The sequence below is a fragment of the Pelmatolapia mariae genome, linkage group LG7 (genome assembly GCF_036321145.2).
Source record: "Pelmatolapia mariae isolate MD_Pm_ZW linkage group LG7, Pm_UMD_F_2, whole genome shotgun sequence".
NCBI lineage: Eukaryota > Metazoa > Chordata > Actinopteri > Cichliformes > Cichlidae > Pelmatolapia > Pelmatolapia mariae.
Window position 1 is genome coordinate 24874247 of NC_086233.1, and position 27915 is coordinate 24902161.

Here is a 27915-nt window from a genome sequence, read left to right on the forward strand (position 1 = left end):
TAAAAAAAAAAATCTTGTTCATGACCTGTGTAGTATGTTAACACAATTGGAAGTAAAAATAACTTGAACTCCAGTTTTGAAAACACAACTACTTTTTTTTTTTTCTAAAGCTCTGACTTGTATTATGAGTATGAGTCTGTGGTCTGGGAGAGAGTCCTGTGACTCTCTGTCTGTAAAATACAGTAAATAATGACCAATGTTGGGCAATTAATTATATAGTTATTTCTTCAAAAAAGTAACTGAGTTTTGCAAACAAAGTTTTTTGCAGCTTTTTTTGCAGCTGTTTACCTAAAATGCAGCCAAGGCGTTTTTTTAAATAAACATTTAAAATTATTTACAGAACAATCAGCTGTTCTGCATCAAATTTGATGCCACACAAATTATTTGTGCCACTCCAAAAATAATTTCTGTCCACTATGAGATAAAGGAGAACAACAGCCTGATACCTGCAGGCCTGGCAACAGGAGATGTATCACTCCTGTAACACCTGTAACATTCAGCAGTCGCCTCATTGTTCTGACACACACAACAAAACTATTGACTACACTACACACTAACTACACAAGATTTGCGCTAAACGTCTCAAATCTCTCACATCTCAAAACACCGCCGTCACTCCTAAAACTTTCCTAAACAACTTTTTTGATTGGTGGACATGGTACTTTTTTCGAGCAATAGGAAAGGGTGGGGGGTTTTTGGTTTTGTTTTTGCTCACAGGTGGAGAGCGCTTTCGAGCGTTTTCCTTATAAAACGCCGTTTTTACCGTTTCTTCCCGCAGTAAATATAAACAACGATAGTATTGAGGAAGAAAACCAAACATTGCATATATTTTTATCATAACTCTGGTTTTACGTGGCCTATCGACACAATTTAAAAACTGGTATAAAGTCCACACTTTTTCCTTCAATTGTTCCGTCTGTCCTGCTCACATCTCCAATGGTTGTACACGTTGTCATTAACGTGGCTTCACTCCACATCAGCCACGCCGCTCTGCTAGCTAAAACACCGGTGTCGGCACATAAGGACGCTGTCATAGCCTGTCAACAACGTTGATTAGCTGCGTATATACGAATGTCAATCGCATTATTGGCTGGACTATGGGATAAGGTGGCATCGTTCTAATCCCATACGGGAGCAGCCAGTCACTTACTGACTAACACTGCAAAACAGAATTGTTAAAGTATTCATTTTAATTTCAATTCAGGTTAGATTTTTTTGGTGCGCAACGCAGATTTACTGTGCGCAGAGACCGTGCCAGCAGTGCGCAATTGCGCACGCGCGCAGCTTAGAGGAAACATTGGTTGCCTCCCTACTTTATGTAGAGCTCTAGTCTGGTCCCAATTTTTTTTTTTTTATTGTAGCACAAATGTATTGATCTCAGTGTCTTCCGCTGGCCCTATTTGCCTTTCAAACGCACATATTTTGCACTGCATGGATGGATCTAACTGAGATATTATGATATGTTGGCTCTTGAAGAAAAGAGTGAAACAGGGATTTTTCTTTTCTTTTTCTATCTATAACGCATAGCTCCATGTTTGCCTCATGCATTTGTCAAATAAGCTTTGACAAATGCTTTGCTGAACTTCTTTTATAACCACTGGTAATTTTTGGTATTGTTTTTTTGTTCCTGTCTTTTTGTGTTCATTCCAGCCTGTAAATGCATTCTCTGTTGTTCATCTTTTGTGAGTCTTCATTTTGATTGTGATGACGTCTGTGATGACGCATTTGGCCTCCTGATTCTTTTGTGAGTCTTCTTCGTGAAAGCTCACACTACTTGAAGTCCACTTTTTCATGGCTTTTTTGGGTTGCTTTTCTTCTCCATCATTCTTTTTTTTCTTTGATACCTGTTCTTTTACTGGAACTTCTCTCTGCACTGGCATTTTCTGTTATTTATTACTGCTCCATTCTCCATGTTGCCCTCAAGTCATACCAATTTGATGCTGTGAGTCCTGCTTGGGTAAGTAGTTTATCCTGCTGTCATGAGTAGCCTAAATGCCCTCTCTAACATCTCTTTCTTCCTCAGTCTTTTTAGTCTTGCAACATCATCAGAATCCCTTATTCATTTCATGACTGTCCTTTTCGTTTATTATTCAACTCTCTCACACCATTTTGAATTTCTGGTCCATGCTGAGGAATGAGGTTTACAGAGCTACCAGGCCTACAGAGAACACCATAACCACAACACTTCTTACTGTCATCCTGAGCTACACGAGGCTGCTCTTTGTAGATTTCAACCTCCCTCACAAACTAGTGACAAAACTGACAGACTGTCCAGTTACTTCTGGTCTGACTTCCTGTCTTTTTGACTCCCAAAAGGTGAGCGTAGGCTGCTACAAGTTCTCAGCCCTCAGTCTCAGCACCGGCTCTCTACAGGGATGTGTGCTGAGTCCCTACTCTTCATCCTCTATACTCACAACTGCACCCCCACCCATTCCAGCAACAGCCTCATTAAATTTCCAGATTACACCACTTTAGTGGGGCTCATCTAAGGGAGTGAAGAGTCTGCTTATCAGGTGGAGGTGGAGTATTTATCTGGTTGTCGTAGTGATAACAACCTGATCCTTAACACCACCAAGACCAAGGTGTTGATTATTGACTACAAGAGGTAGAAAATGGATATTCAGACCATTTTCATTTCATGTGTGGAGAAATTATTGGACTGATTCCTGGGCATGCAAGCAGAAGAGGAGCTGACCTGGAAGAAGGCAAAGCAGAGACTTTACCGCCTCACTCAAAAATCTGCTTATGTCCTTCTATCACTGCTCAGTAGAGTAGAGAGTGGTTTCCCAGCTGCACAGTAGCAGAGAGAAAAGTGCTTTCAGAGGGTGGTCACAGAAGATCACCTCTCTCCTCCCTGGAAGAGCTTTACAGTTCCCGGTACCTCATAAAAGGAAAGAGCATCCTGAAACATCCATCCGACCTCGAACACTTTCTGTTTGAACTGCTGCCCTCGAGCAGATGTTTCAGGACATTAAAAACAAGGACAAAAAGATTAAAAAATTGCTTTTATGCAAAAGCTTTAACAGCACAAAATGCTGCTGGAATTTTGCAATTTTGTGAAGACAGAGCTATGCAATGAATGCCTGGAGAATGCAAAATGTCTTGTGTGATGTGTGACGTATGATGCGTGTTTTATCTTCCTTTTAAGTTGAGTAGAGAGGTAGCAAGTATAGAGGTTGCTCATTTATAAACTTTTTATACATATATTTATGGACACATTCTAAGCCTTTTTTGCCTTTGCACTGATAAAATTGCATCTGATTTTGTTGTACATGTGTAGTTAAATTAAATCTATTACTGTCTGTCATTATTATTATTATTATTATTATTATTATTATTATTATTATTATCATTACCTTGATTAAAAAGGGTTATACAAAATTCAGATTCCTGATGATTATCTCTGTTTGTATTCTTAACACTCTTTGTTATTCTGATCAAAGCTTCCATTCAGCTGGCCACCCTTTGGACATGTGCCTTGTTCTTTATCTCTACCAAATGTCTACATCTTAAATCAGACCTTAAAGAAGATGGCAGGGGAAGCTAGGCTCTTATCAAGATAAATAATTTTTTTTCTCGTGAACAAATTTTGCAGTACAAAAGATGAGAAAATGTATGAAGCTACAGTTTGAAATTCAACACAAACAATCCTGAAACATATATGAATGCATACAGAAAAATCGGTAGTCACAATTCCCGTCCCACAGAAATTCGTGCCCCTCATGATGTCATTTAATTATTCTAAATGTCTTGGGAGCTGACATTCAGTCAAATTTAATTTCAAATATCGACAAAAAAAGATTAAATCATACAAGCAAATGTTACCTACATATAAAAATGTTATCAAGTTAATTCAGGGATACTGAAATAGTTGAAGAAATCCCTGCAGTTAAGCTTAACTAAAAGTTTATGTCTGATTGGCTACAGTGACTTACACCCACTGCTTGAGTGGTTTATAGACAGAGGCCACGAGGCACCCGTAGGATGAGCTGTTAGTAACAGCATTTAATTTTATTTATTTTTTTCCTTTTTAAAGACTGTATATAGGTACGTTGTAAACGTGATGTTATTAGATATTTTCGTATTAGGCTGTGTGGCGATGCATTTTAATTAGCACTTATCCAACTCAGAAGAAAAAAATCGGGGTCGTAAAACCCGTTGTTTGTGTTTCAACCATCATTGGTTTCAACAGTGTTTCTGTTATGAATAACTGACACCCTGATGGTCGGCCTTGTGATTTTTTTAATCGCTTACAAAAATGACGAATTGGCCGAGCGGAACCTTGTAGAATCCGAACCTTGTTTCTATCCGGACACATATTATTGGGCTCCTTTCTCGCGACCGGTCGCTTAAGCGACGTTCATTGGTTGTTGACAGTTCCAGGTTAGTAACAGGATGTTGTGTGTGTGTGTGTTGCAGGTGTTACTATCAGTTTAGTACCCGTTTCATACCTTTAGCTGTCCCTCAGGCGGCAGCAGCTTCACTGAGGATAATGTCTGCTGCTGGTATGCGCTGTCCGGCCTGCGGCTCCACAAACATTGTAGACGATGACCTGTACTCTCAGGCTCAGCTGGTCTGTGTGGACTGCGGCTCTGTGGTGTCCGAGGGAGTCCTGGCTAATGATCCAGTGGGAGGTTCAGGTACGAAAATGAGACTGAAGTCAAGTCTGTCCCGTTAAAAGACCGTGTTAAATATGAGTAGTTTTGTTTTTTATTTGTTTCTTTTCATAATTTTGTTTGCTGAGCTCACCGAGACAAAGTACTGATAGTAAGCGGGACCCTTTACGTTTGTAAAGTAAACTTGTATGTGCTCCCTAGTGGACAAATTATGTAATGACGAGGCTTAATTTCCCTTAACGTTAGGTATTTCTTAGATATAGATTCAATAAGGTTCTGGAAACATTCATCATAGATTTTTGGTCTATATTGATATGAAAGCATCATACAGTTGCTGCAGATTTATCATCTGCACTTCATGATGATCATCTCAAATGTTCAAAGGTGCTCTACCAGACTGAGATCTGGCCACTGTGGCCATTTGAGTACAGTGAACTCATTTTCAAACCAGTGTTACACTGTGGTTATAAAGGGACGGGACATGGTCAGCAACAATACTCAGGTAGACTGTGGTGTTTAAATGATGCTAAGCTGGTACAAGTGTGCAAAGAAAACATGCCCCCACACCACCATCTCAGTGAATTTTAGCCTCAGTTATTTGTTCCAGAGTTTCCAAAGATGCTCATCTGCATATCTTGAAGTTGAGGTTCTGTTTCCTTCCAATCAGTTTGAAGCAGTCTGGTCATTCTCCTGTGACCACTGGGGTCAAACAGGGCATTTTCGACCGCTGCTGCTCTGTTGTTCGCTGGTATTTTCTGTCTTTCAGAACATTTTCTGTAAAACCCTAGACATGGTTGTGTGGGAAAATCCCAGGAGATCAAACATTTCTGAAATCCTTTAAATCACATTTCTTACTCATTCTGATTCTCAGTTTGAACTTCAGCAGGTCATTTGACCATGTCTACATGCCTAAATGCATTGAGGGGCTACCATTTGATTGGTTGAATTGATAATGATGTTTATGAGCAGTTGGACATGTATGGCTAAAAAAGTGTCAGGTAAGTGTAGATACATAATTTGAAATTTCTTAGCATTAGTCAGGCCGATTTAATAAATTTGTTCTACCAGGGGTTGAAAAGGTTATGTAATGTCAATAAATGTAGATTTTTATTTTTATTTTTTTGCTGCTGACATTGAATACTAGCTTCAGTATAGGGCAATAACTAGAAGGGCACTTAAAGATTGTAAAGCATGTAAAGTAAGTCCATTTGAATGAAATTTATGACCCTCTACTGCTGAAGGGATGGGAGATCTCTCTCTTTACATTTAATCACTTTTGGAGTTTGCCTTGATTATTTTCCCCTCTTGCAGATGTCAGCTTCAGTCGAACCACTGCTGTTGCCAAAAGGCCGTGCACAAACCTGATAAAAGGTGAGCTCTTGCCCTCCAAAAGAAGCTTTTCCTTGTTACTTCAGTGTAATTCAGTCCTGTTGCTTGTGCATTTCCTCAAATGGATTTGTTTTACACCTACAGGTCAGCAACGTGTGAAAGCCATATGTCGGATTCTCATGGTCAACAGGGAGATTGAGGATCTCTCACAGACGTATTACAAGATGGCCTATGAGCATAAAGCTTTCCTCAAAGTGAGCCTTCAGAAGAAAGAGATTCTTACTGGTTGTTGTGTGCTTCTAAGCTGCAGGCAGCTCAATTGGCCCATTACTGTGGGAACCATCAGCTGCCTGCTGGATGCCGACTCGATGGTGGTGGGAGCGATTTATCAAGAAATGGTCAAGAACCTCAGCATTGAGGCCCCGATCATCAACGTCACTGATGTTATAGAAGCTCACTGTCATGAGTAAGTGAAGAACTTACTGCAGCTTTCAGTCCTAAAATGCTAAGTAGGTATTTCAAAACGACTCATTTATTGCAGCTGTAGAAGAGCAACAGTTGTAGGTCTTCTAACTGAGACCTACAGTGGGCAATATAATTATTTGATTCCCTGATGAATTTGTTAGTTTGCTCACTTCAAAAGAAATGAACCATCTTTATTTTTTAAAGGAGACAGAATGTGAACCAAAAATCCTGAAAAACACTTTACATAAAAGGTAGAAAATGATTTGCATGTCATTGAGTGAAATAAGCATTTGATCCCAGAGCAAAACAGGACTTCATAGCTTTGTTGACAAGAACAGCAGGAAGACATTTCTTGTAGTTAGTATTTTAGTTCACTCCTCTTTACAGAAACTTTTAGGTTTCTTGGCTGCTGCTTGTGAACTCGAAGCCTCAGCTCGCTCCACAGATTTATCTGTAGGACTGAGGTCTGGAGACTGGCAAGGCCACTCCATGACTTTAGTGTGCTTTTCCTTTAGCTACTTCTTTGTTGTCTTGGCAATATGTTTTGGGTCATTGTCATGGATAATGACCCATCCATCTTTAAAGTTTTGGCCAAGGGAAGGAGATTCTGAGATTTTGTGGTGCATGGCCCTGTCCATTGGCCCCTCGATATGTCGTCCTGTAACCCTTAGCAGGAAAAACCGACCCAAAGCTTAATGTTTCCACCTCCGTGCTTGACTGTGGGGATGGTGTTCTTTGGGTCATACTCAGCATTTCTGTTCCAAATACGGCATGTTGAGTCGATTTTGCTCAGTCATACTGATAATTTAGTGGTAAATTATCCTTAGTTATAGAATATGTAGTTATTTGCTTTTATTTTAAAAACATTTTTGGCATACAAGTTTTTTTTTTAACTTTAGTTAACTTAAAAAGCTGATTTTGTTTTTCCCCGTGTTTAACATTCATTTCCCTCTTGGCCTGCCCTGGTTTTAAAGGAGTTTCTTGTTTCAGTGTTAAACCTTGATCAAATTTTAAAACCCATTTCATTGGAGTCACCTGAGGTTAACTGTGTTTATCTGAAAAGCTGATTGTTAAAATATAAAACTGTCAGTGCTCTAGATGATTTACCAGCTCAGTCTTTATCTCAAATTTACTGAGAGCATTTCTCTTTGACAGATACAAAATTAGCTCGCTCGATGTTCCTGAAGAATTGGCTGAGAATTCGAGGGACCTGACCAAACGAGCTGTGGCCCTGGTAGAGCTGGCAGCAGATTCCTGGATTGTGACTGGCCGTAAGCCCATCCCCATAATGATGGCAGCGACGTATTTGGCCTGGCAATCCTTAAAACCCAACAAGCATCGCCTGAAATTCTCCCTGGACAAGTTCTGTCAGGTTGCCAAAGTGAAAAAGCTCAAGTCTGCTATGAAGAGAGTAGCTGAAATCAAGGAGGTGTTGTGTAAGCTAGGCAAGGAAATACCCTGGGTCAGGGAAACAGTGACACCGGATAATGTTATTCAGCTGGTTGAATGCATTCTGCAGAACAGGTACGCCCTGCTAAGGAGGGCTATGAGAACCCACGAGGACGCTCTGCTGGAGGAGAGTCAAGCCAGCTGTGCTGAGGCTCCGCCTGAGGGGACTGCTTCCTCCCAAATCTCTGAGTGTGCAGATCAGACTCCAATTACGTCTTTTGTGAAACAAAATGGGTCGAATTCTGACGGGAAAGAGAAGCCAGGAGATGTAGACTATAATCCACGTGTACTGCCAGAGCACAGCGACACTCAGGAGAGTCAAAATCCACCTCCAAACTGGGGTAAAAGAGTTCTGTTTGCTCCCCCATGTGTCATTCGTGCTAAGAAAAGGAGAGTGGTGCAGCCTGAACACACGGATGTGACTGGTGATGAGGAAATCTCTGACAGTGAAATTGACTCATACATTCGCACACCTCAGGAGGCTCGAGACTTCGCTTTAATGCAGCAGATGCTGTCTTTGTCTGACAGTGCTAAATCATAACCGAGCCCAGTGACTGGTTCTTCAGAGATGGCTGGCATATTTAAGTTTATGTGCACTCAGGATGCAGACATTTTCGTTGGCTTGATTATATAACCTATTCATCTAATTTTGTACAGTCTACATAAGGGGCTGTCTTTTGTGTTTGTACTTGAAAAAGCTTCACTCAGTACTTGAAAATGTAGCATGAGGAAGTTAATGTGTGTAAATATTTTGTTTTAATGGAAATGTGATTAAAGCAAAGGCCTGATTAAAAGGATGCACCAAGTTCACCGTGTGTCATGACATTTTATGATTTTTGGATGGCTTTTCTGTTTGTTCTTTTAAATTAGAGCTCTCATCAGTCAAATAACACATGGCTATAAATGGAGCAATTACTGCTGAGTCCACAGCAAACAAACATAAAGAAAGTAATAAACTAATGTAAGTGAAATCAAAGGATGTGTTTGAGTAGAGCTCTGGTAATTAGTCAAATATACACTCACAAGCCACTTCTTTACTTACACCTTGCTAGTACTGGGTTGGATCCACTTGTAAGGATCACATTTGCAGGTCAAAGGCTCAAATGTCAGATTTATTAAAGCAGAGCTCAAAGGTTTTGTGTAAGAGGAAAATGTTTGAAATACTTTTTATTGGAACTCGTTTGTACATTCTTCATCTATCTTTGGTATCAGTTTCCATTTCAAAGGTCCTATTTGGGTTAATCCATGAGGGGATTACCTTCAGTTGAACTTCCCAAAACAATCAGCTTTGTTGCTATATTTCTTTTCCAAGAAAATTCAAAAGTATAGAAGTAGCAGACATGCATTTGCATTCTCAACCTCTGTTGGATTTCATTAAATATTTACTTCCTCTTCAACATTTGTAGTGATGAAGATACACTTCTAATGGTGCTTTTGCACAGGACACTGCATCCTCTTTGCTTGCTGCTTTATGGCCACTTCATTAGTTACACGTTGCTGGCACCCAGGTGAACCTTTTGCCTTCAGAATCTCCCCAATTCTTTGTGGCATAAATTCAACAAGATGCTGGAAACATTTCTCAAATTTTGGAGGCTATTTGGAAACTTATCGTCATGTTCAAGAAGATGGTAGACTGTGGTCCTGAAGGGATAGACATGGTCAGCAACAACACTGAGGTGGGTTGTGGAGTTTAAATGATGCTCAATTGATATTAAGGGATCCCCACAAAATTACAGCACGACCAAAAGGTTGAAGCACTGGTACAAGGCATGGTTGAGGCATGTTTTTTATGATGAGACATCAGATGAGGTAGCACATTTTTCCAGTCTTGTCTTGTCCTGTTTGAATTGTAGCCTCAGTTTTCTGACCTTAGCTGTCAGGAGTGGCACCTGGTGTGGCCTTCTGCTGTTGTAGTACATCTGTTTCAAGATGCTCTTCTGCATATGTTGGTTGTATCAAGTTGTTCTTCCTATAAACTTTTTATTCATGTTTATTAAGTTGAATTGGTTTAACTGTCCACCTCTGACTTCTGGTGTCAACCGAGAGAACTGCCACTCACTGGGTATTTTCTCTTTTTCAGACCAATAGTCTCTAAACCCTAGAGATGACTGTGTGTGAAAATCCCAGTAGGTCAGTAGTTTCTGATATACTCTGAAATAGCAGCACCCGTAGCAATGCTACATTTAAAGTCACTTAAGTCGCCTCACTTCTTCATTCCGATGCCCAGTTTAAAGTTTAAAGAGCAGTTGAACAGGCATTGGGTTTAAGGTTTGAGTATGACTCTGGTAGTTCCTAACATGTGATCCAGTTTAATAAGATCAAATTTCTCACACTAATGGACACCATTTGAAAGAGCTTTCTTCTGCATATCATGTATGAAATGCCTTTTATACCAGATGGACATGGACAGAAACTCGCCCCAACATCAAAACCATAAATTTCAATTAATTCTTTTCCCCTGACAGACCGTTTTTGTGACATCACAAATTCTACCTGAGATATGAGGCCTGTGGAGTATAATAAGCCCTTTTTGCTGAAGTCATGTTGACATATTGAAGTACATTCAGGTTGTGTGTGTCCTGCCTCTTTGTTGTATGAACTACAAGTATTTCCTTAATACAATAAAGGGATGCTTTAAGGTTACCACTAACATGAGCATTTCCTACTATGAGGAATCGCACTATCTGCTGTGGAAAAAGCCTGTTGTCCTGAGGCTACATTGTGTTGAGTAAACGTCCAATTTTCATTTCACTTCAGTGAAAAAGTTTGTTGAAACAGGAAATATCTCAGTTTGAAAATTATTGTTATTGAACACAATTCAGCTTAAAACTCAAAATTCCCACAATACACAATAAAAGATTCACATAAGTGGCAAACCTGAGAGCTTTAAAATCAAGCCAACAAAATAAGTGCCCAAAACTGGGGTTCCTCTTGTAGTGTGACTTCAAAACTCAGTCAGTCCTCATAGATGTATAAAGAAATAATCCAGCTTTACAGCTTAAAAAACTGGTGTTGAAGTGGGACAGAGTGATCTGGAATGACGTTCTGGCATTTTCTGCTAATTATGACTTAAATCTGATTGGGTGGGTAAATACATAATAATACCAAGCATCATTATTTTTCCTGTGTTGCAGCCTGGCAGTCTTTTCAGTTGATCGCACTGAGATACTTGCTCAAATTAAAAAGTGGCATCCCACGGTCCTGCTTGCACCCTCTGCACATCCTGTTTTCCTTCTTATCCCTGTCATGCTTTCATGCACACAGATGTCACAGCTGTTGTTGTGGAAATTCTGTATTATAGCCATCTAACAAGTGCTGAAAAATGGGAGCGAGATAAAAGAAATGTGTATTTTCCATCGAGAAAAAGCCTAATGTGTGATAATATAAAGAGCTGATGTAATAAAGAGAGGACAGGAGAGGAAGATGAGAGTTAATTTATGTTGTGAAAAAACTTGGAAAAACAAACTGAATTATAATCAACTTGTGTTATTCCAAGTGTATGAAAATTTTAAGCTGTTTAGTGAATGCTAAACAGGTTACTTGGCAATGAGCACTGAGATGGATTGGTAGAGCTAGTGGTAGGGTGCAGACAACCAGGTAAAAAAGGTAAAAGAGCATAAATGTGGCTTTTCTTTAAAGGAAAACAATCAAAGAAGAGTTTGCTGTTGTCTGTTGATGACAGGCACCTTTATTTAAGTGAAATTCAGTATAGATCATTTTTTATTATTAATGATTGATCAATTTCAGCAACAGTAGCGGTTATCAATTTAAATTTAGGCTGGTCATGCTTTTTATTTTCACTCGTAAAATGCTATCTTTTATATTAATTTTGTACTTGCTATGGGTGAGAATGCTGCCATGATAGCTCGTGTAATATTCTTAAATGTTGTTGAATCAATTGTCTAAATCCCCCCCCCCCCAAAAAAAGGTCAGCTGATCACAGCCTGCACACAAAGAAAATTCTACTGGGGCTCACAATCCAAATCATCATACCGCACTGCTACACTGGATCTTAGACTAACCCCGCCTATCAAATCCCGTTTAAACCCTTGATCAAAAAGCATGTTTACTGGTACAAGTTTTTGGTCTCTGTGGATAATTTTCCTCTTAACTGGAGTCATTGAACTCAACCTCTCTGGTGTGTTTGTGCCTTTGTTGCCTTTTGCAGCATTTTAATTATCTGACAAATTACATATCCTGCTGTTGCACTTCAAACCCTTTGTTATAAAGTTTTGGTAACTGAAGTTATAGTGTATACTTTAGTGTTTGTTTGTTAGAGCACTTTGCAAAACTCTGGAGCTACCTATCATTTCCTTATGTTTTGCGAGGAAAATGGAAATATGTCCAGTGATTTATTGAAACATGTGTAAACATACATGGAAATACAGCATATTAGGTAATAACACAGTCAAGCTTAAAAGTCAATATTTGGTATGACCACCTTTGTTGTTCAACACCGTCCGAAGATTTCTTGTAATTTCTTTAAGTAGTCTTTAGGAGTAGTTCTTGATGGATATTCAAAGCTCTTCTTCGGATGTTGGCTGTCTTTTGTTCTGTTTACTGTCAAATATGATCCCACACTGCTTCAGTTATGTTTGGGTTCGAACCAATCCATGACTGATAGTTAGTACTATTGTATATATTTCTATCCAGGTGTGGTTTTACTGCATTGGCAGTGTATTTAGGATCATTGTCATGCTGAAAAATGAAGCTGTTGCCAATCAGATGCTTTCCAGATAGATGCTTTCCACCATTGGATGAAATGCAGTCGAAACCATGACACAGCCTCTACCGTGTTTTACAGATTGCTGTAGACACTCACTGTTGTATTTCTCTCCTGACCTTTGTACTGACTAATGCTTATTTTGAACTAAAAATGTCAAATTACCTCATATTTTAAGGACACACTGCACACTATGTGGAGATTTGGCAGGTTTTCAGGTATTAGCTCTTTGGGAATCACAATGTTGGTGTAAAAATATTATTTTATGCCTGTAAAACTGTGCTATCTTTGGCATTTTTCAAAGACTGAAGGGAAGAAATGTAAAGAAATGATTATGAGCTTTGCAACATGCTGCTAGTGACAAAGAACTACAACATACACTTAAAATGAATTCTTCGTTAAGTTATCTGCTATGTACAGACACATCACTGATTTATCCCTCGAGTTAGGTGCCTTTTAAGTGTATTAGCAAATGCGACACTCCTATGAAGGTAAAAGGACTGGACTGAAAATGAGTGAAATAGCAACAAATGTCCAAACAAAAAACTCTTAGTGCTCAAGACCACCTCACAAAACGAAAAGAAAGTCTGGCTGGAAAATTAAAAAAAATGAAGACTTTTGCAGCTTAATGTTTTTAACATCAGACATGTGCTGTGTGTTGATCCTGTGTGGTTTATAAATCCATTTTGATAATCACACTTGCCAACATTAGCTAATAATCCACTTAAAAATGATGATTTCCCTTCTCTGTTAAAAACAAAACAAACAAACAAGAAAAAATGCAGATAATATTGGGAAAAAAAATCCATCAGCTTGCAGGTTAAAAGTATAACACAAAAATTAAATAAACAAAATCATACATGACCGAATGAGTTGATGATACAAATTTCCACCTACTTAACTGGGTGTTGTCGTGCTGAAAAACAACCACTGCAGGAAGCGAACATCTTTGTTGGCAAGTAGCAAGTACTCTGACGTGATTGGGGAGATCAATAAATTATCACTTTTTTTCAGTGTCCTAACAGGCCTAATTGATATGCAGACAACACTTTTCATCCTCCTCTTCCATTTAATTAGTAAATTCAGCTGTGCAGCTGCACTCTGACCAAGTTGGATATAATTTGCTTCCCGTTACTGCCATCACACAGGCCGGTCAGAAACAGCGAGGTCATTTCATCTCTGGATTTAATCTCAGATTTTCCATGCTACACATTACAGTATACTGTTATTACACGCCACACCACATCATTTATATCATTTTAAACATTATGTGATCATTATAACACTTTTTTTTTGCAAAGTATTTATACTGTGTCCTTTTATATAAGAATATGATAGGGAAAAAGCAAAAAAAAAAAAAGAGAGAGAGAGTACGCTGTAACATTTGAAATTTGTTGACTCTGCTGCAGAGGCACAGATGTGCACACAGAGAACACAAAGCAAGAAGCATAACATCTGCTGTGCAAACTAAATAAAACTGGATTAAAGACGGTGTAAACAACAGGCAGCTCATCTGTTATCAGTTCAGTGTAACATATTAGTAAATGCAGTAGACAATTTTATTAGAAAGCTGCATTAACATGACTTCTTTCTTTCTTTCTTTCTTTTTTTTTTTTACATTTTCTGCCTGGATAACCAGTCTTTCCCATTATGTGCAAACTTCCAAAAGCCAGCGGAAGCAAAAGAAACCGCATCACAGAAAAAGCAACATCGAGCCAACTGCCACAGTATGATTATTTTTCTGCAGCAATTATATTATGCTATCAAAAATAATTTGATGACTTAAGCCACGTATTCATTAAATACAGGAAATGTGGGACTTAGGGACCAAGCTGATGAATTTAATTTCGCACTACACAAAGATTAGCTCTGACACCAGCCCCCCTGGTACAAACAACCACCTTTGTGGTTTCCAAATGCAATTTGAACTCGTGGTTTAATTTGCTATTCGTATCCAGTAAAGCTGCACCCGTCTGACATGTTCTCTGTCATTTTTGATTAAAAGCTGAAACCCTTCTTATCTTATCTCCTCTAATTCACTGGAAATATTACTATTAAACAAATTATTACAAACATTTTTATAATATTAACATTTCTTTTCAAACAGCACTGTGGTCCATGACAGAGTAGTCTGAATTCTAACTGTCTGATATTTATGAAATCTGCTGCTGATATGCACCCTCCCCCCGTGTTAGCAGGGATTCTTATCTTTCAGCTAGTGGGACATGACAACCCATACAAATGAAATGTGTGGATCTAAGTAGCCACAAAAGTAGCTGCATGCACTCATGCTTGCCTTAGCCTGGTTTGGGTCCTCTGAGTTTTCGCTGCTCTTGGCTTAAATGATCAGCCTTTTACACAAGATATTAGATAAACAGGTGCTACTCCCACCTAAACACGACTGATCATGCCATTTAACAGATCGTCTATTCGCTCACAATCTTTACTCTGCTACTAATTTTTTGGAGGGATTCCTAAGAAAATGAATGCACATTTTCATGCTCCCCAGGAAATAAACCACCTGAGATTCACCCCCATCCCGTTTTATAACCAATGACTGCATTACCACAAATGTTTAGGTGGATGGGTTTGCTGGACCTGTGTTTCCACTTGCACTCAGGATGAGTCAGAAAGTGACACTAAATTAACGACAGAGGATGCTCTTCACTAATCAATTACAATACCACGCTGGCGGCACAGTGATTGGCAGGCACTCCAATGCGATGATGGCACTTGAACATCTTCCGCAGCTCGGTGCGGAAGCGGTCGTGAAGCCAGGCGTACAGGAAGGGGTTACAGCAGGAGGAGCTCATGGCGCACAGGTGGCACAGCAGTTGGATGAGCAAAAAGTAACGCTTGTTAATGAGGTGAATGTCAATGTCTCTCAGCACGTTGAACACATGAATAGGAAGCCAGCACACCGCAAAGGCAGACACCAGGAGAGCGACCAGGCGAAAGATCTTTCTTTTGCGAGCCTGCTGAGCGCCTGCCTGGTCCTGCGTCCTATGGCCCGGAGCAACGCAGTTCCTCAGTTTGACAGTGATGCAGAGATAAGAGACAAAAACAGCCGAAAGCGGGAGGACGTAAGTGACCAGCAGGGTGCTGTACGCATAAGCACGTCTTTCTTTTTCCTGACCCAACCAGAACTCCTCACAGATAGTGAAGCCTTCCTCTTTGAATTCAACATGATAGGTGTGGGTCACTGCTGGAGCTACCAGGCCACAAGACAGAAGCCAGATCCCAGTGAGGACAGAGGCACAGGTCGCCACAGAGGTCCGCTTCTTCAGGGGGTGAACTGTTGCATAATATCTGCAATGAATAAGGAATAGTACTTTATAAAAAAGAAAGGGAAGGTGCTCATGCTTAATTAATGAATGGCTATTAATGCAGTCGTGAACTCCTACAATTATAATACAAGCTCATTGGCCGTGGCGTTACATAATATTGGCTATAAATGTTAAGTTGAATCATTTTCTCATAACCAGTTACTTTGCATTCGACGTGCTTCACTAAAGGGCATTCAAATTTGTTAGAAAAGACAGAGCAGACTCCGTGACCTGCACAGTCCACGAGGAAAAAGAGTGAATTATTTATATTTTAAACTTTAAGACTAAACCCAGTTGTGCATCACAAAATGACAGCAGCATTATATTCTCTTTAAAAGTAAAGGGACTTTTCATTTCATGTTAATGTCTTCCCCTTAGAAGGAGGAGACATTGCAGTAGATTGAATGCAAAGTACAACTGGAAACTTAACTAAAGATCAATGCAATTTTTATGGGTCCAGTGAGCAGACCTGTTCAAATCTGAGGTCTGTTGCATGTCTCAGGGATTTAATGATGAACACCCTATACAGCTGAATAATTAGGTTTTGTCTGGGTCTGGAGCTCATGTAATTGAATTAATGCATTCAGTTATACACTCAATTCTAATGAGTCATGAATTTACTAACCACTGACATTTGTTCACTGCTCATCTTTTCTCACATTTAGGGTCAGTTTCACTGCTGGTAGCCCAAGGTGATACCTGGACCCTACAGAGGTAGCACAGGTAGTCCAGCTCCTCCAGGATGACTCATCAATTCGTGCCATGCCAGAAGGTTTACTGTGTCTTCCAGCAGTCTCAAAATCATGGAGGAGACTTCAGGAGTCAGGCAGATACTCTAGGAGAGCTGGATGGGGCTGTAGAAAGTGCTTATCTGGTCCTTTGTGCAAGGAGGAACAGGATGAGCACTGCCAGCGCCAAAGCCCTACAAAATGAACTCTAGTAGACCACCAGTGTGAATGTTCCAACAATCAGAAACAGACTTCACAGAGATGCCCTTAGGGTCCGACATCCTCCACAGTATTCACTGCCTGGCACCGTGGAGCCCAATTTACATTTGCCATAGAATATCTGAAATGGCAGATCCACCACTCGCATCCCGTGCTTACCACAGATGAGAGCGGGTTCACCCTGAGCACATGTGACAGACACGAAAGGTGTCTGGAGAAGCTGTGGAGAAGGTTATGTGGCCTATAACCTCGTTTAACACGGCCTGTTTGATGGTGAGTCAGTGATGGTCTGGGGAGGGATGCACAGACCTCTGTAGGCTGGCCAAGAGCAACTTGTGTGCTATTAGGTATCAGGATGAAATCCTTGGACCCATTGTCAGACCCTACATTGGTGCAGTGGGTCCTGGGTTCCTCGTGGTGCATGACAATGCCCCACGTCATGTGGTTACAGTATGTAGACAGCTCCTGAAGGATGAAGCAATTGATACCACTGACTGTCCCCCAGGCTTGACTAACTTAAATTCAATAGAACACCTCTGGGACATTATGTTTCAGTCCATCTGATTCTGCCAGGCTACACCTCAAACTGTCCAGGATCTAGGAGGAAATCAGGAGTTCAGCCATCATCTCATTCGGAGGATCCCTGGACATTTTCAGACATGCATACAAGCACGTGGGATCTGTACAAACTGCTGAACACTATTTTAAGTTGCTGCAATGAAATTTTGACAAAATGATCTGACCTGCTGCATCAATTTCTCATTTTGATTTTTGGGGTGTTTTCAGGGTCTGATCATTTTTATTTCCATCAAATGATGTGGCAGCCTTTTGTACCAAACAGTCCATATCAGTGTAGCTATCCAAGAGGATTTTTTTGCCATTGAGATGTGATGCATTTTCAAACCTTTCTAATTGTTTGTGAGATATATACGTATATATGTACAGAGCAAGAGAGAGAGGGCGCGAAAGACAAAGGGAAAAACATTTAAAAGAATTCAAATAATTCAAATATTCAATTTTGATCTAAAGAAGATCTGGCATGCCACGAGGAGCACTCACCTGTCCACAGCAATAGCAGTGAGTGTGAAGACTGAAACATACACTGTGACAGGTTGGACGAGAAACACCAGATAGCACATGGTGCGCCCGAAAACCCAACCATGAGGGTTGAAGGCGTAGGCGAGAGTAAAGGGGACGCAGGTCACACACATGAGCATGTCAGAGAAGGCCAGATTTCCAATGAAAAAGTTGGTGACGTTGTGCATCTTTCGGGTTCGGCAGATGACATAAAGAAGCAGGTAATTCCCAAAGACACCCACCACCACCACTAGAATGTAAAAGGGGATGATGAGAGGTTTGAAAGTTTGCAGCAAGGCCACGTCTGCAAACTGGGAGCTGCGGTTGGTGGAGTTGGTTTGTACTGCAACTTCATAAATGTGCCCATCAGTCTGTCTTTCTAGCAAAGATGGTTGTGTGCTTCCAGTCAAACCACTGTGATTACCCTCCATGGGAGCAGAATCAGTCTCCCAGTAACTGCACTATAAAAACAAAAAACAAAAAACAGTGAAACGACACGACATTCTAACTTTTCCAAAGGTAAAATCTCAATTTTGTCCAGTCAATCCAAGACTGGACAAAATGTAACCACATTCTGGTGCAAGCCATTCGTGACATTTGGAAAACGGAACAGCAATTTGCTTTAGTAAAAGAAACACACAGATAGTGTTGGTCATGGAGAGAAGAGAAGAAGACATTATTATGATAGTTATGAATGCATTTGAACATGAATGAACAGCCCAGCATGCATTCTCTACTTAAGTCTGCATATTGAGAATGTCAACCCATATGATTGTATCTAATGTTAGAGCACATTCTGCATCTCGTAACTGTGATTATTAAGCTGACTGCTTATAGCACTTTTCTGCATCGACTGAATAATTCAACGCGACTAAGATGCTTCATTTTTATGCATTATATTAATGGATTAAAATGTTGCTTCCCTTTCCGGTTATTGTCACATGCCACCTAGCAGAGAAGGAATTGCGAGTTAATTAATTAACGGGAGGAAACATTTAAGCGTAAAATTAAATTAACAACTTCCTTGTTTTTGTGTGCCTGAAAAGTGGAACCAGGAACAGCTTCACATGTGTAAGGTGGGACCGAACACATCTGGGCTCTGTGGTTCGAAGACTTGTGGAAGACTTAAAAGAACTACAGATATTTAATTAGTAAAAAACTGTTTTAAATCAGCGAGCCAAAACTCGCTGATTTATCATCATCGATGTTAAACCTGTCCTTGAAGCTGACAACTGGAACACCACCAGATGGAATGAAAAAGAAACGAAGGAAAACAAATGTACACTAATTTATCTATCAAACTAGCTCTTCCAGGCATTGTTGTTGAGTTTACAAGGCTGGTAACCTCCTCAAAATTGCAATGGGCTGCCATTATATGGAGCACCCGGACGGAAATTTCTGAATTTCTACATATTAAATCTCCTGTGCAAAATAACTTCACAGCCTTATTTTGAAGCCAGCTTGCTGATGCAATGTGTCGTGTAATTATCTAAATGTAGTAATTTGCAAATAGATGATGAAACAGGAGCCCCTCTTCAAAGCAGTGGTGTTTTGAAATGAAGTCTAAAAGGAGCGCAGTCAGAATCGATGAGGTTTATTATTGTGGTTGTTTTGTTTTTGCACATAATTTCATGAAAATCTTTCTGTCCTTTTCACCTCACCAGATTACATCATTTGCAGCTGCAGCACAGACTGTGACTTTCTGTACTCATTCTGTTCTTTTTACACTTGACACTTATACTGCTCTTTAGTGTAGCAGTACACAGAATAACTAAGGACTGAACTGTACTTTGTCAAGGCCTTTTTTTTTTTCATTCAAATGAATTCTGCCATTGATGCAAAGGACTGATTCTGACAGCTAATCCTAATGTTCACCAAGAGTGTGAAAAAATGAAAAGATTGTAAAGTACGATCAGATTTCCTCCATAGTTTGCTGGTGCTTGTTCAGGATTTTGTTCATTTCAGGTACAATTGAATACAAGTCTCTCCTTTGAACCTCTTACACAGATTTCGGCAGTGAAGAAATTATGCACTCCATAATTTGTATGTATCACAGGGCTTTTTCACACTTGTAGAGTGTATTTTCTTTCAGTGACGATTTGCCAAATGGATGTTGACAGGTCTAAAAGACTGACCCTGGTGCTTTAAATGTGGTTAAAAAGATCAGATCTGCACAAATAAAAAGTACTTTGCTCCCCCAAATTACTTTCCACACAAATGAGGCTCAAACCAAATGACATAGTAACCTGAATGTGAATAAGGAGAAAAAATGATGGAGTCTTGTGCACCAAAAGAGCTCCAAAGTGACAAAATATAAAGTGCTATCAATAAACGTTGTATAAGTGAAAAAAAATAAACAACAACAAATTAATATGCTATTATATGCATTTTTCATGTTTGATAAAAGCATTTTAGAGAACTTTCAATAGCTCTTATGTGGATGAAGGTTTAATGGTATTGTCTCTATATCTAACCCAATATTAATGCATTGATTTGTTTGGGGTTTTTTTTTTTTTTACATCAGAGCTTTGTAGGAACCCAGAACCTGCTGCAGGGTTCCTTATCTGCCCTTAACTCTGGTGATGAGCTTGGCTTGCTTTACAGACGGGCAAATAAGCTCTCATCTTTCAGAAAGATCACTTCTGACAGAATTCTGTGTATTGTACTGTAAATAGGGGTATCAGGGTTTCACTGGTTTTTGGTGATTCTCAGCTGATGATGCTGCTGGAGTTCTTCCAAATACTTCTCAAAATAAGGCTTTATGTCTCTTTCATCTGTTGGACTCAGTGTCCTCTGCTAACTATTTTTGTTTCCTGTCCAAAGCTCATTATGTTGTACATCTGCAGAAGAGCCCGGATATCTAGAAACATCTGCCTGCTGCAGAATTTCTGCTCGTGAGAGTCTTCGCTAATGCAGGGTGACCACCACCTTGTGTCCTGTTGCTATGCTGATGTTTTTCATTGTGTAAGATTTCAGATAAACCTGCCAGCTCTCCAGCAGCCTCATCTTTCTCATATGTTCATCCCAGATACAGGTTTGTACACCCTTCCAGCACTTCTTATTTACTAGTATTTTGTTATTTATTTAAAAAAGATGCACATTTCTTCTCATTCAGATATTTGCAATATTACAAATCTAAACATTTCCTCTTGACACACTAATAGATATTTCATATCAAGAACAATTAACTGTTCCAAAACACTTTTTTTTAGCATTAGGTGACATATGCATGTCTTTTTGGTTCCTTTGTGTTTATACACTCACCCTCCAACAATAGAAAGCTTCACATGTCAATGCCAGCAGTTATTTGCGATCTGATTTTATGTTAGAATATCTGATTTTATTGGATCAAAACGCCAAGAAGCATTACATAAATGAGGTCTGGCATACAAAGCTATTAGCTCACACCAATTTATACCTTTATAAGCATTAATTGGAAAAAAAATGGGGATAAGCATGTAGTTGCCAAATATATATAACATTCTGAAATTACCTAACATAAGCCCCTACCTGTGAGGCTTGTGTTACATGTGACTGGAAAAGCTTGAAAAACAGGAAACACTCTGCTCGTTTCTGTTCTAATTAGATATTTTTATGCACTTGGAAAAAGAAAAATGTTACTGCTTAAGGTGCAGCTGAAATAAAATAAAATAAAAAAAGAATACAATAACATGAAAATTCCTTACAAAACAATCAGCTGATAACCTACCTGTGCTGCTGTTTCTCAGTGCAATGACGAGTTGAGTGTGTGAGGAGTGTGAAGAGCAGACCTTCCTTGTGTGCTTCTCCACAGTGAGTGAGCTCGGGCTGAATGCAGTTTTATAAAGACAGAAAGAGAGAGCGTGCGAGAGAGGAGGAGAAAACGGGGGGAGAGAGAGTGGGTGAGAGACATGCCAATAAGATAGTTTAGTTCCAAAAAGAATAAAGTCTAGGTTGGACTTGCCAAAGACGTTTGATCTTCAACTCGTTAGTTAGCGGTCTGACTGAGAGATCTGGGAATGGTGACAGTTAAGATAATTAGAGCTGTGTTCACAGGCATATGCAGGACTCGCTCTGACAGTAGTTTAATTAATTGCTTGCTGAACTGTTTGTTTACACGGTTGCGTTGCCAGTAACCTTCTGACTTAACACACAATCAAAGCGCTGTTATTGTCAAAAAGATCAGAAAAATGGAAGCTGAAGCTGGATTCCTTCCAATCCTGCTGGAAAGAGGTCTACAAAAGCCCACGAAGACAGCCACGCATGTTGGCTGCTACAGATGCAGGTCTGCATGTCAGCAGTATCTGAAGTATCTCATGTTAAAATGAGTTATTAATTACCATGAAATATATGAATGAACAGTTAAGGGTGAAATAGAGGTATGAAGATCGTGACTTACACTCATATTAATGTGGCTCACGAGAAGGGTTACCACTGTACTGAAATTAAGTAAACACTGCACAAGTGCTGTTGCAGTTTTTTTTTATACATAATTATAGATATATTATAATTATATATATGTAAAAATGCAGATGGTTGATAGTGGCTACTACCATTACCTCTTCGCAAAAAGGTCTGGGATTAAAATCCAAAAGCTGGCTATGGGCTTTCTGTGTGGAGGTTTACATGTTCTTTCAGTGTGTGTGTGTGTGTGTGTGTGTGTGTGTGTGTGTGTGTGTGTGTGTGCGTCCTATCAAAGACATGCATGTGGGTTAACTGATGATTCTAAACTGGCTGTGAATGCAAGTGTGAATGGTTAGCACTGCAATAGACTGGCAGCCTGTCCAGGGAATAACCCCCCTCATTGCCCTGTGACAGCTGAGAGAGGATCCCGTCCAACTGTTGCCCTGTATTGAATAAGCAGAAGGAAATAGATGGGTGGATGGCTGGAAAATGCAAATATGTTAATAAAAAAACAAACATACCCACTGGACCCGCAAAAGGTCAAGTTAGGAAAAGCGAGGACAGCCAGAGGCTGCAGCATAGTGTGGGGCTCAATTTAATTTATCGCTCACGCTAACTAAGTGATCTCACCACAGTTCCACTACAAATCCAGACGCAAACTTAAACTACACCGCCCCAAGTGTGCACACTGAAGAAGACTGTGTTACAATCACCAGCACAGTATCTTTCAATGCCAAAAGACATAAAACAATCTATGTATTAAAATTACAGGATAATTAAAACACAACTGGATAACAATTAATGACAAGTCCGCATAGTCCAGGCACCTACATGTTTTGGAACATCTTTAAAATGAGTCTTTCTTGGGGAAACACCACTGCACATCAATCTTGGAGGGCCGTGTTGAGTATTTGCTTGGACAACAAAAAAAGTGACTGTTACACCTGATGCATGGTCGCTTGTTGCCCAAGCACCTCCCACTAGCACACCCACTAAGGAATCCCATACACTACATTAATATAGCCAAAAGAAAAACTGTGGATTGCTCAGATGTAATGAATGGATCCACTGAAAATGAATGAACACAGATGCCAGCCAAAAAGGAAAGCAGCTGAATGAACTGCACTTCTCTCATTGAGGGATTCATCATGACGGAAACTGACTTAGGGCTCTGCTTTGATGTCAAACCTGCTGCCCATTTTCAGAGACATTTTAAGATACGTTTTTTGCTCCCAACTCAAGATGTCATTGCAAACGATGAGACGGTCAACAAAGCTTCCTGTTTTTAAAGAAAAATTGCTTTTCAAATGTTTCCATTTAGAGCATTGTCCCAGAGCCTGACAGATAAAAGGTTTTTAAAGTGCACTGTGATTCACAGTTGAGTTTGCTGTGGTTGCAAATGGCAGAGGTAAGCTATATATAATTTATTTAACTAAAAATAATAAAAAATAACAAACTGACCTTTTCAATGTAGGAGACTGAATGATGTAAATCCGGCAGCAGTTATGCCTCAGCAATTCTTCTGCTATAAATTTTTTTGACTTTTTAGAGGAAAACAAGGCTGTCATTTCAGTTTTGTGACTTTGTGTATGAGGCAGAAATTTGCTCCAAATTTCAGAGGAAGCCACATATGAAAACATGAATCTTTGTAAAAGACATAAACAAGGCTAGCAAGACACAGTGTCACTATAGAAATACAAAATATCACCTGTGCCATTTCTCATTAAAAAAAAAAAAAATACTGAAAATAAATACATAAACTGTATATCACACTGCATATGCACATAATAATGATATTACTGGCATAGACAGAAAAACAAAAAGAAACTGAATTAGTTTGATCCCCAGATGCTAGAAGTCTATCCTGTCATGTCATTTTTGCAGATTTAGAGGTCTAGTACTGTAGGAAGCAATTTTTACCTGGTGTTGTAAGGATTCAAAGGAAAGGGCGGGCCTGTGGCTGCAAAGTTCATAACATATGCAAATCATGTGTAATCTGTATAAGCAGAAGCATTTTTTTAAAGAAAAGATGAAAGTGCCCATTTAATGATGCAAAAATGTGTTGCTGTGATGTTGATGCAAATGAATCCCGTGCGAATCGATGAACCATCTGGTGTCAGGTCCCTCCATAAGGCTCCTTTATTATAAATAATATTAAAATATGTTTAAAAATGCTCAATATATCTCTCAGAGTGCTTTCACAAAACAGATTAACATTAATTGTGTGACCTTTAGTGTTTTCCTGTAATCGTCTTGCACTTAACTTGGTAGAAGAGGTCTTGTCCCTTTAGCAGGAAGGAAATTACATGTTTGAGAGTGCAGGTAATCGAATGTGCAGCTCATTAAATTTGAGTTCAAGTCTGCTGACAGATGTTTCCACAGGAACTTTGTTCAAACACTGTTATGGCTGATACATAAGCGGCAGTTAATTAAGGCTACATTAGAGTATTAGATTTATCACTGATACACCTTTAAAAGTTGCACGTTTTGGGTTTCTGAGTTTTGAAAAGTCTCTTTTGCTGGAGTCAGTCCAACCACATGATTACCTTTTCAGTTCTTCATTTGAAAAAAGCTCCAATGGAGCATTTAAGCCCTGACTTTCTTGGAAACAGCTGCAGAGCTGAATCCAAATTTTATAAAAGCAGCTATGATCAATATTTTTATATAGCAAGAGACCCACTCAGTGTTGTCAGTGACAAACCTACAGACCATCATTATCTGAGTCTGCTGCTCCCTCCTGCATCGAGCTTTCACAATTCAGCTCATTGTTCAGATGTCTGGCCCACAACTTTACTGTAATGGTCTCCCACCAGCGATACAGTGCATTGTTTACAGCCTCTTCTTTTCTAAACACACAGAACATAAAGCACCTAAAGGGCAAGACATTTTCTCTCAGGAATTAGAGACTGAAAGCAGTGTTCACACAATTTGGATTTGTTTGGCAGCCACAAACACAAAAGGGAAAAAACAATGCCAATGCATTTATTTTGACCTCAAGTGACGATAATGAGGTAACAGTTTGTAATCCTACACCTACGTGGCCAAAATTAGTTGTTACAGGTTTATTAAGAAATTATAAACATTAATAAATTAGTAATGCTTGCATGTTGTTAATGTTAACTTAGGTTTTAGCTGCAAGTTTTATAGCTGAAATGTAGGAAAGTTGTGTCCCACCGGCAGCCCATGGATGGGCTTTCCTTGCAGCTTCAATCAAAGATTGAATGGCCCTCCTGCAGCTCCTGTAATGTTCAACTTTGCAAAATGAGCATCCTGCAAAGCTTCTGCATCCTCCTTCTCTTGGCTCACAGAAAGTCCTCCTGCCCCTGTTCCTACACTTTTCCACCAGGTCTTGGTACCTTGTACGTTTTCTTCTCAAGGTCTTGTTCGAAATACTCTTTCCAGGGCACTGTGAGTTCCATCGTGATCAAATGTTTTGAGGTAATTATCAAGTATGGTCTGACTGAAGTTTTAACAGTGAGCTCTGGGAACTGCTTTTCAAGATATACTTCCAACTGCCAGTCCAAGGCTGTGTGAAATGGCCTGTATTTGTTTGTTGGTTTCTCTGAGGCTTTGACAGTTGATATTGTCTTCTTTGAATCATGATGCCGTCTGCTGCTATTAATAGATAAGTCTAGACTCTCAGCCACTGCCATAAGAACCTGGTCATGGCGCCACCGACAGTGGCTGTCTGCCAATGTAGACTTTGTCAAGACTACCTGATGAAGTTCAAACTGAGCATCAGAATGGGGAAGGAAAAACAATTTAAGTGACTTTGAATGTTGTTGGTGCCAGACAGGGTTGCGTTCCCCAGTATTGCACAGTATTTCAGAAACTCTCTCTGGGAGAAAATACCTTGTTGATGCCAGAGGTCAGAGTAGAGTGACCAAATCAATTCAAGTCAGTTTTATTTAATTCGCCCCAAATTAAAATAGCAGTCATCTCAAGGTTCTTTATATTGTACTGTAACACTCTACAATAATACGGACACTAACCCCAACAATCAGACAACCCCATATGACCAATCCCTTGGTGAAAGTGGGAAGAAAAAACTCTATTTTAACAGGAAGAAATGTACAGAAGAACTAGGGGGGGTCCAGCCCAGTACTAAAGAGTCCCTAATGGAGTGGCTGGTGAGTTTCCAGATTGTTGAATTTTGAACATACCTGCATGTGTGATGAGGTTTATACAGAGACATTTAAAATTTGTATTTTTTTCTTTTATACAAATGAAAAAGAAACAACCCTTAAAGAGTCATAATCTATATATTTTCTAAAGTATCTCTCTACAATGTGTGACTGCAAAATGAGAAAAAGAGACCTATAGAAACATTTTAAAAGGAATTTAAAATATAAGTACAAGGGGGCATATGTACAGGGTGGGCCATTTATATGGATACACCGTAATAAAATGGCAATGGTTGGTGATATTAAAGTCCTGTTTGTGGCACATTAGTATATGTGAGGGGGCAAACTCCTCAAGATGGGTGGTGACCATGGTGGCCATTTAGAAGTCGGCCATCTTGGATGCAACTTTTGTTTTTCAATAGGAAGAGGGCCATGTGACACATCAAACTTATTGGTAATGTCACAAGAAAAATAATGGTGTGCTTGGTTTCAACATAACTTTATTCTTTCATGAGTTATTTACAAGTTTCTCTTTGTTCACAGCCATTGACATGTCGAAGAGGTTAACACGTGAGGAGCAGATCGAAATTGTGTTGATATCTGGTGAGCGCAGTAACCGGGTCATTGCAGCAGATTTCAATGCAAGACACCCTACGAGACCCAGATCGGCGCACAGAATTTGCAGAATGGGCAAAACAAAAATTGGAACAGGACCCTCAGTTCACGCAGAAGATTTTGTTCAGTGATGAGGCAAACTTTTACGTGAATGGTGAAGTTAACAAACAAAACCACCGCTATTGGTCTGACACCAACCCACATTGGATGGATCCCTCCAAGACTGTTGGAACAACAAAAGTGATGGTTTGGTGTGGTATATGAGGTACAACGATAGTGGGTCCATTCTTCATCAATGGAAACCTCAAGGCCACTGGATATTTGAAATTGCTACATGATGATGTGTTTCCCTCTTTATGCACTGAAGCTGGCACGTTCCCTGAGATTTTCCAGCAAGATGGTGCACCACCACATTATGGGTGCCAGGTCCGAGCATTCCTAGATGAACAGTTTCCTGGAAAGTGGATTGGTCGTCGTGGGCCAGTTGAATGGCCCCCAAGGTCTCCCGATCTGACCCCCTTAGACTTTTATCTTTGGGGTCATCTGAAGGCAATTGTCTATGGTGTGAAGATACGAGATGTGCAGCACCCGAAACTACGGATACTGGATGCCTGTGCTGGCATTTCTCCTGTGGTGTTGCTATCAGTGTGTGAAGAGTGGGAGAAGAGGGTTACATTGACAATCCAACACAATGGGCAGCACATTGAACACATTTTATAAGTGGTCAGAAACTTGTAAATAACTCATGAAAGAATAAAGTTACGTTGAAACCAAGCACACCATTGTTTTCTTGTGACATTACCAATAAGTTTGATGTGTCACATGGCCCTCTTCCTATTGAAAAAACAAAAGTTGTATCCA

The 27915-nt window shown here is 39.7% G+C and overlaps 2 protein-coding genes across 4 annotated transcripts; one reads left to right on the top strand and one right to left on the bottom strand.

The window, feature by feature from the left end:
* The first annotated feature begins 1678 nt into the window (after nucleotides 1-1678).
* Nucleotides 1679-8652, top strand: brf2 (BRF2 RNA polymerase III transcription initiation factor subunit). 3 transcript variants are annotated; one of them, XM_063478614.1, is made up of 5 exons: nucleotides 1679-1957; nucleotides 4420-4640; nucleotides 5928-5987; nucleotides 6090-6411; nucleotides 7566-8652. In XM_063478614.1, exons 2-5 carry the CDS (start codon nucleotides 4493-4495, stop codon nucleotides 8398-8400), a joined length of 1365 nt encoding a protein of 454 aa, XP_063334684.1. In that variant the 5' UTR covers nucleotides 1679-1957; nucleotides 4420-4492; the 3' UTR covers nucleotides 8401-8652. The 3 variants fall into 3 exon arrangements, with proteins under 3 accessions (XP_063334684.1, XP_063334685.1, XP_063334686.1); XM_063478615.1 differs by lacking the exon at nucleotides 1679-1957 and adding an exon at nucleotides 4321-4383 and having other exon boundaries at nucleotides 4469-4640; XM_063478616.1 differs by lacking the exon at nucleotides 1679-1957 and adding an exon at nucleotides 4353-4383 and having other exon boundaries at nucleotides 4458-4640.
* A 5170-nt stretch (nucleotides 8653-13822) lies between these two features.
* Nucleotides 13823-21709, bottom strand: LOC134632080 (prolactin-releasing peptide receptor-like). Its single transcript, XM_063480667.1, has 3 exons — nucleotides 21642-21709; nucleotides 17915-18393; nucleotides 13823-15891 (listed from the first exon to the last, which is right to left on the bottom strand). Exons 2-3 carry the CDS (start codon nucleotides 18361-18363, stop codon nucleotides 15258-15260), a joined length of 1083 nt encoding a protein of 360 aa, XP_063336737.1. The 5' UTR covers nucleotides 18364-18393; nucleotides 21642-21709; the 3' UTR covers nucleotides 13823-15257.
* Between the last annotated feature and the right edge of the window lie 6206 nt (nucleotides 21710-27915).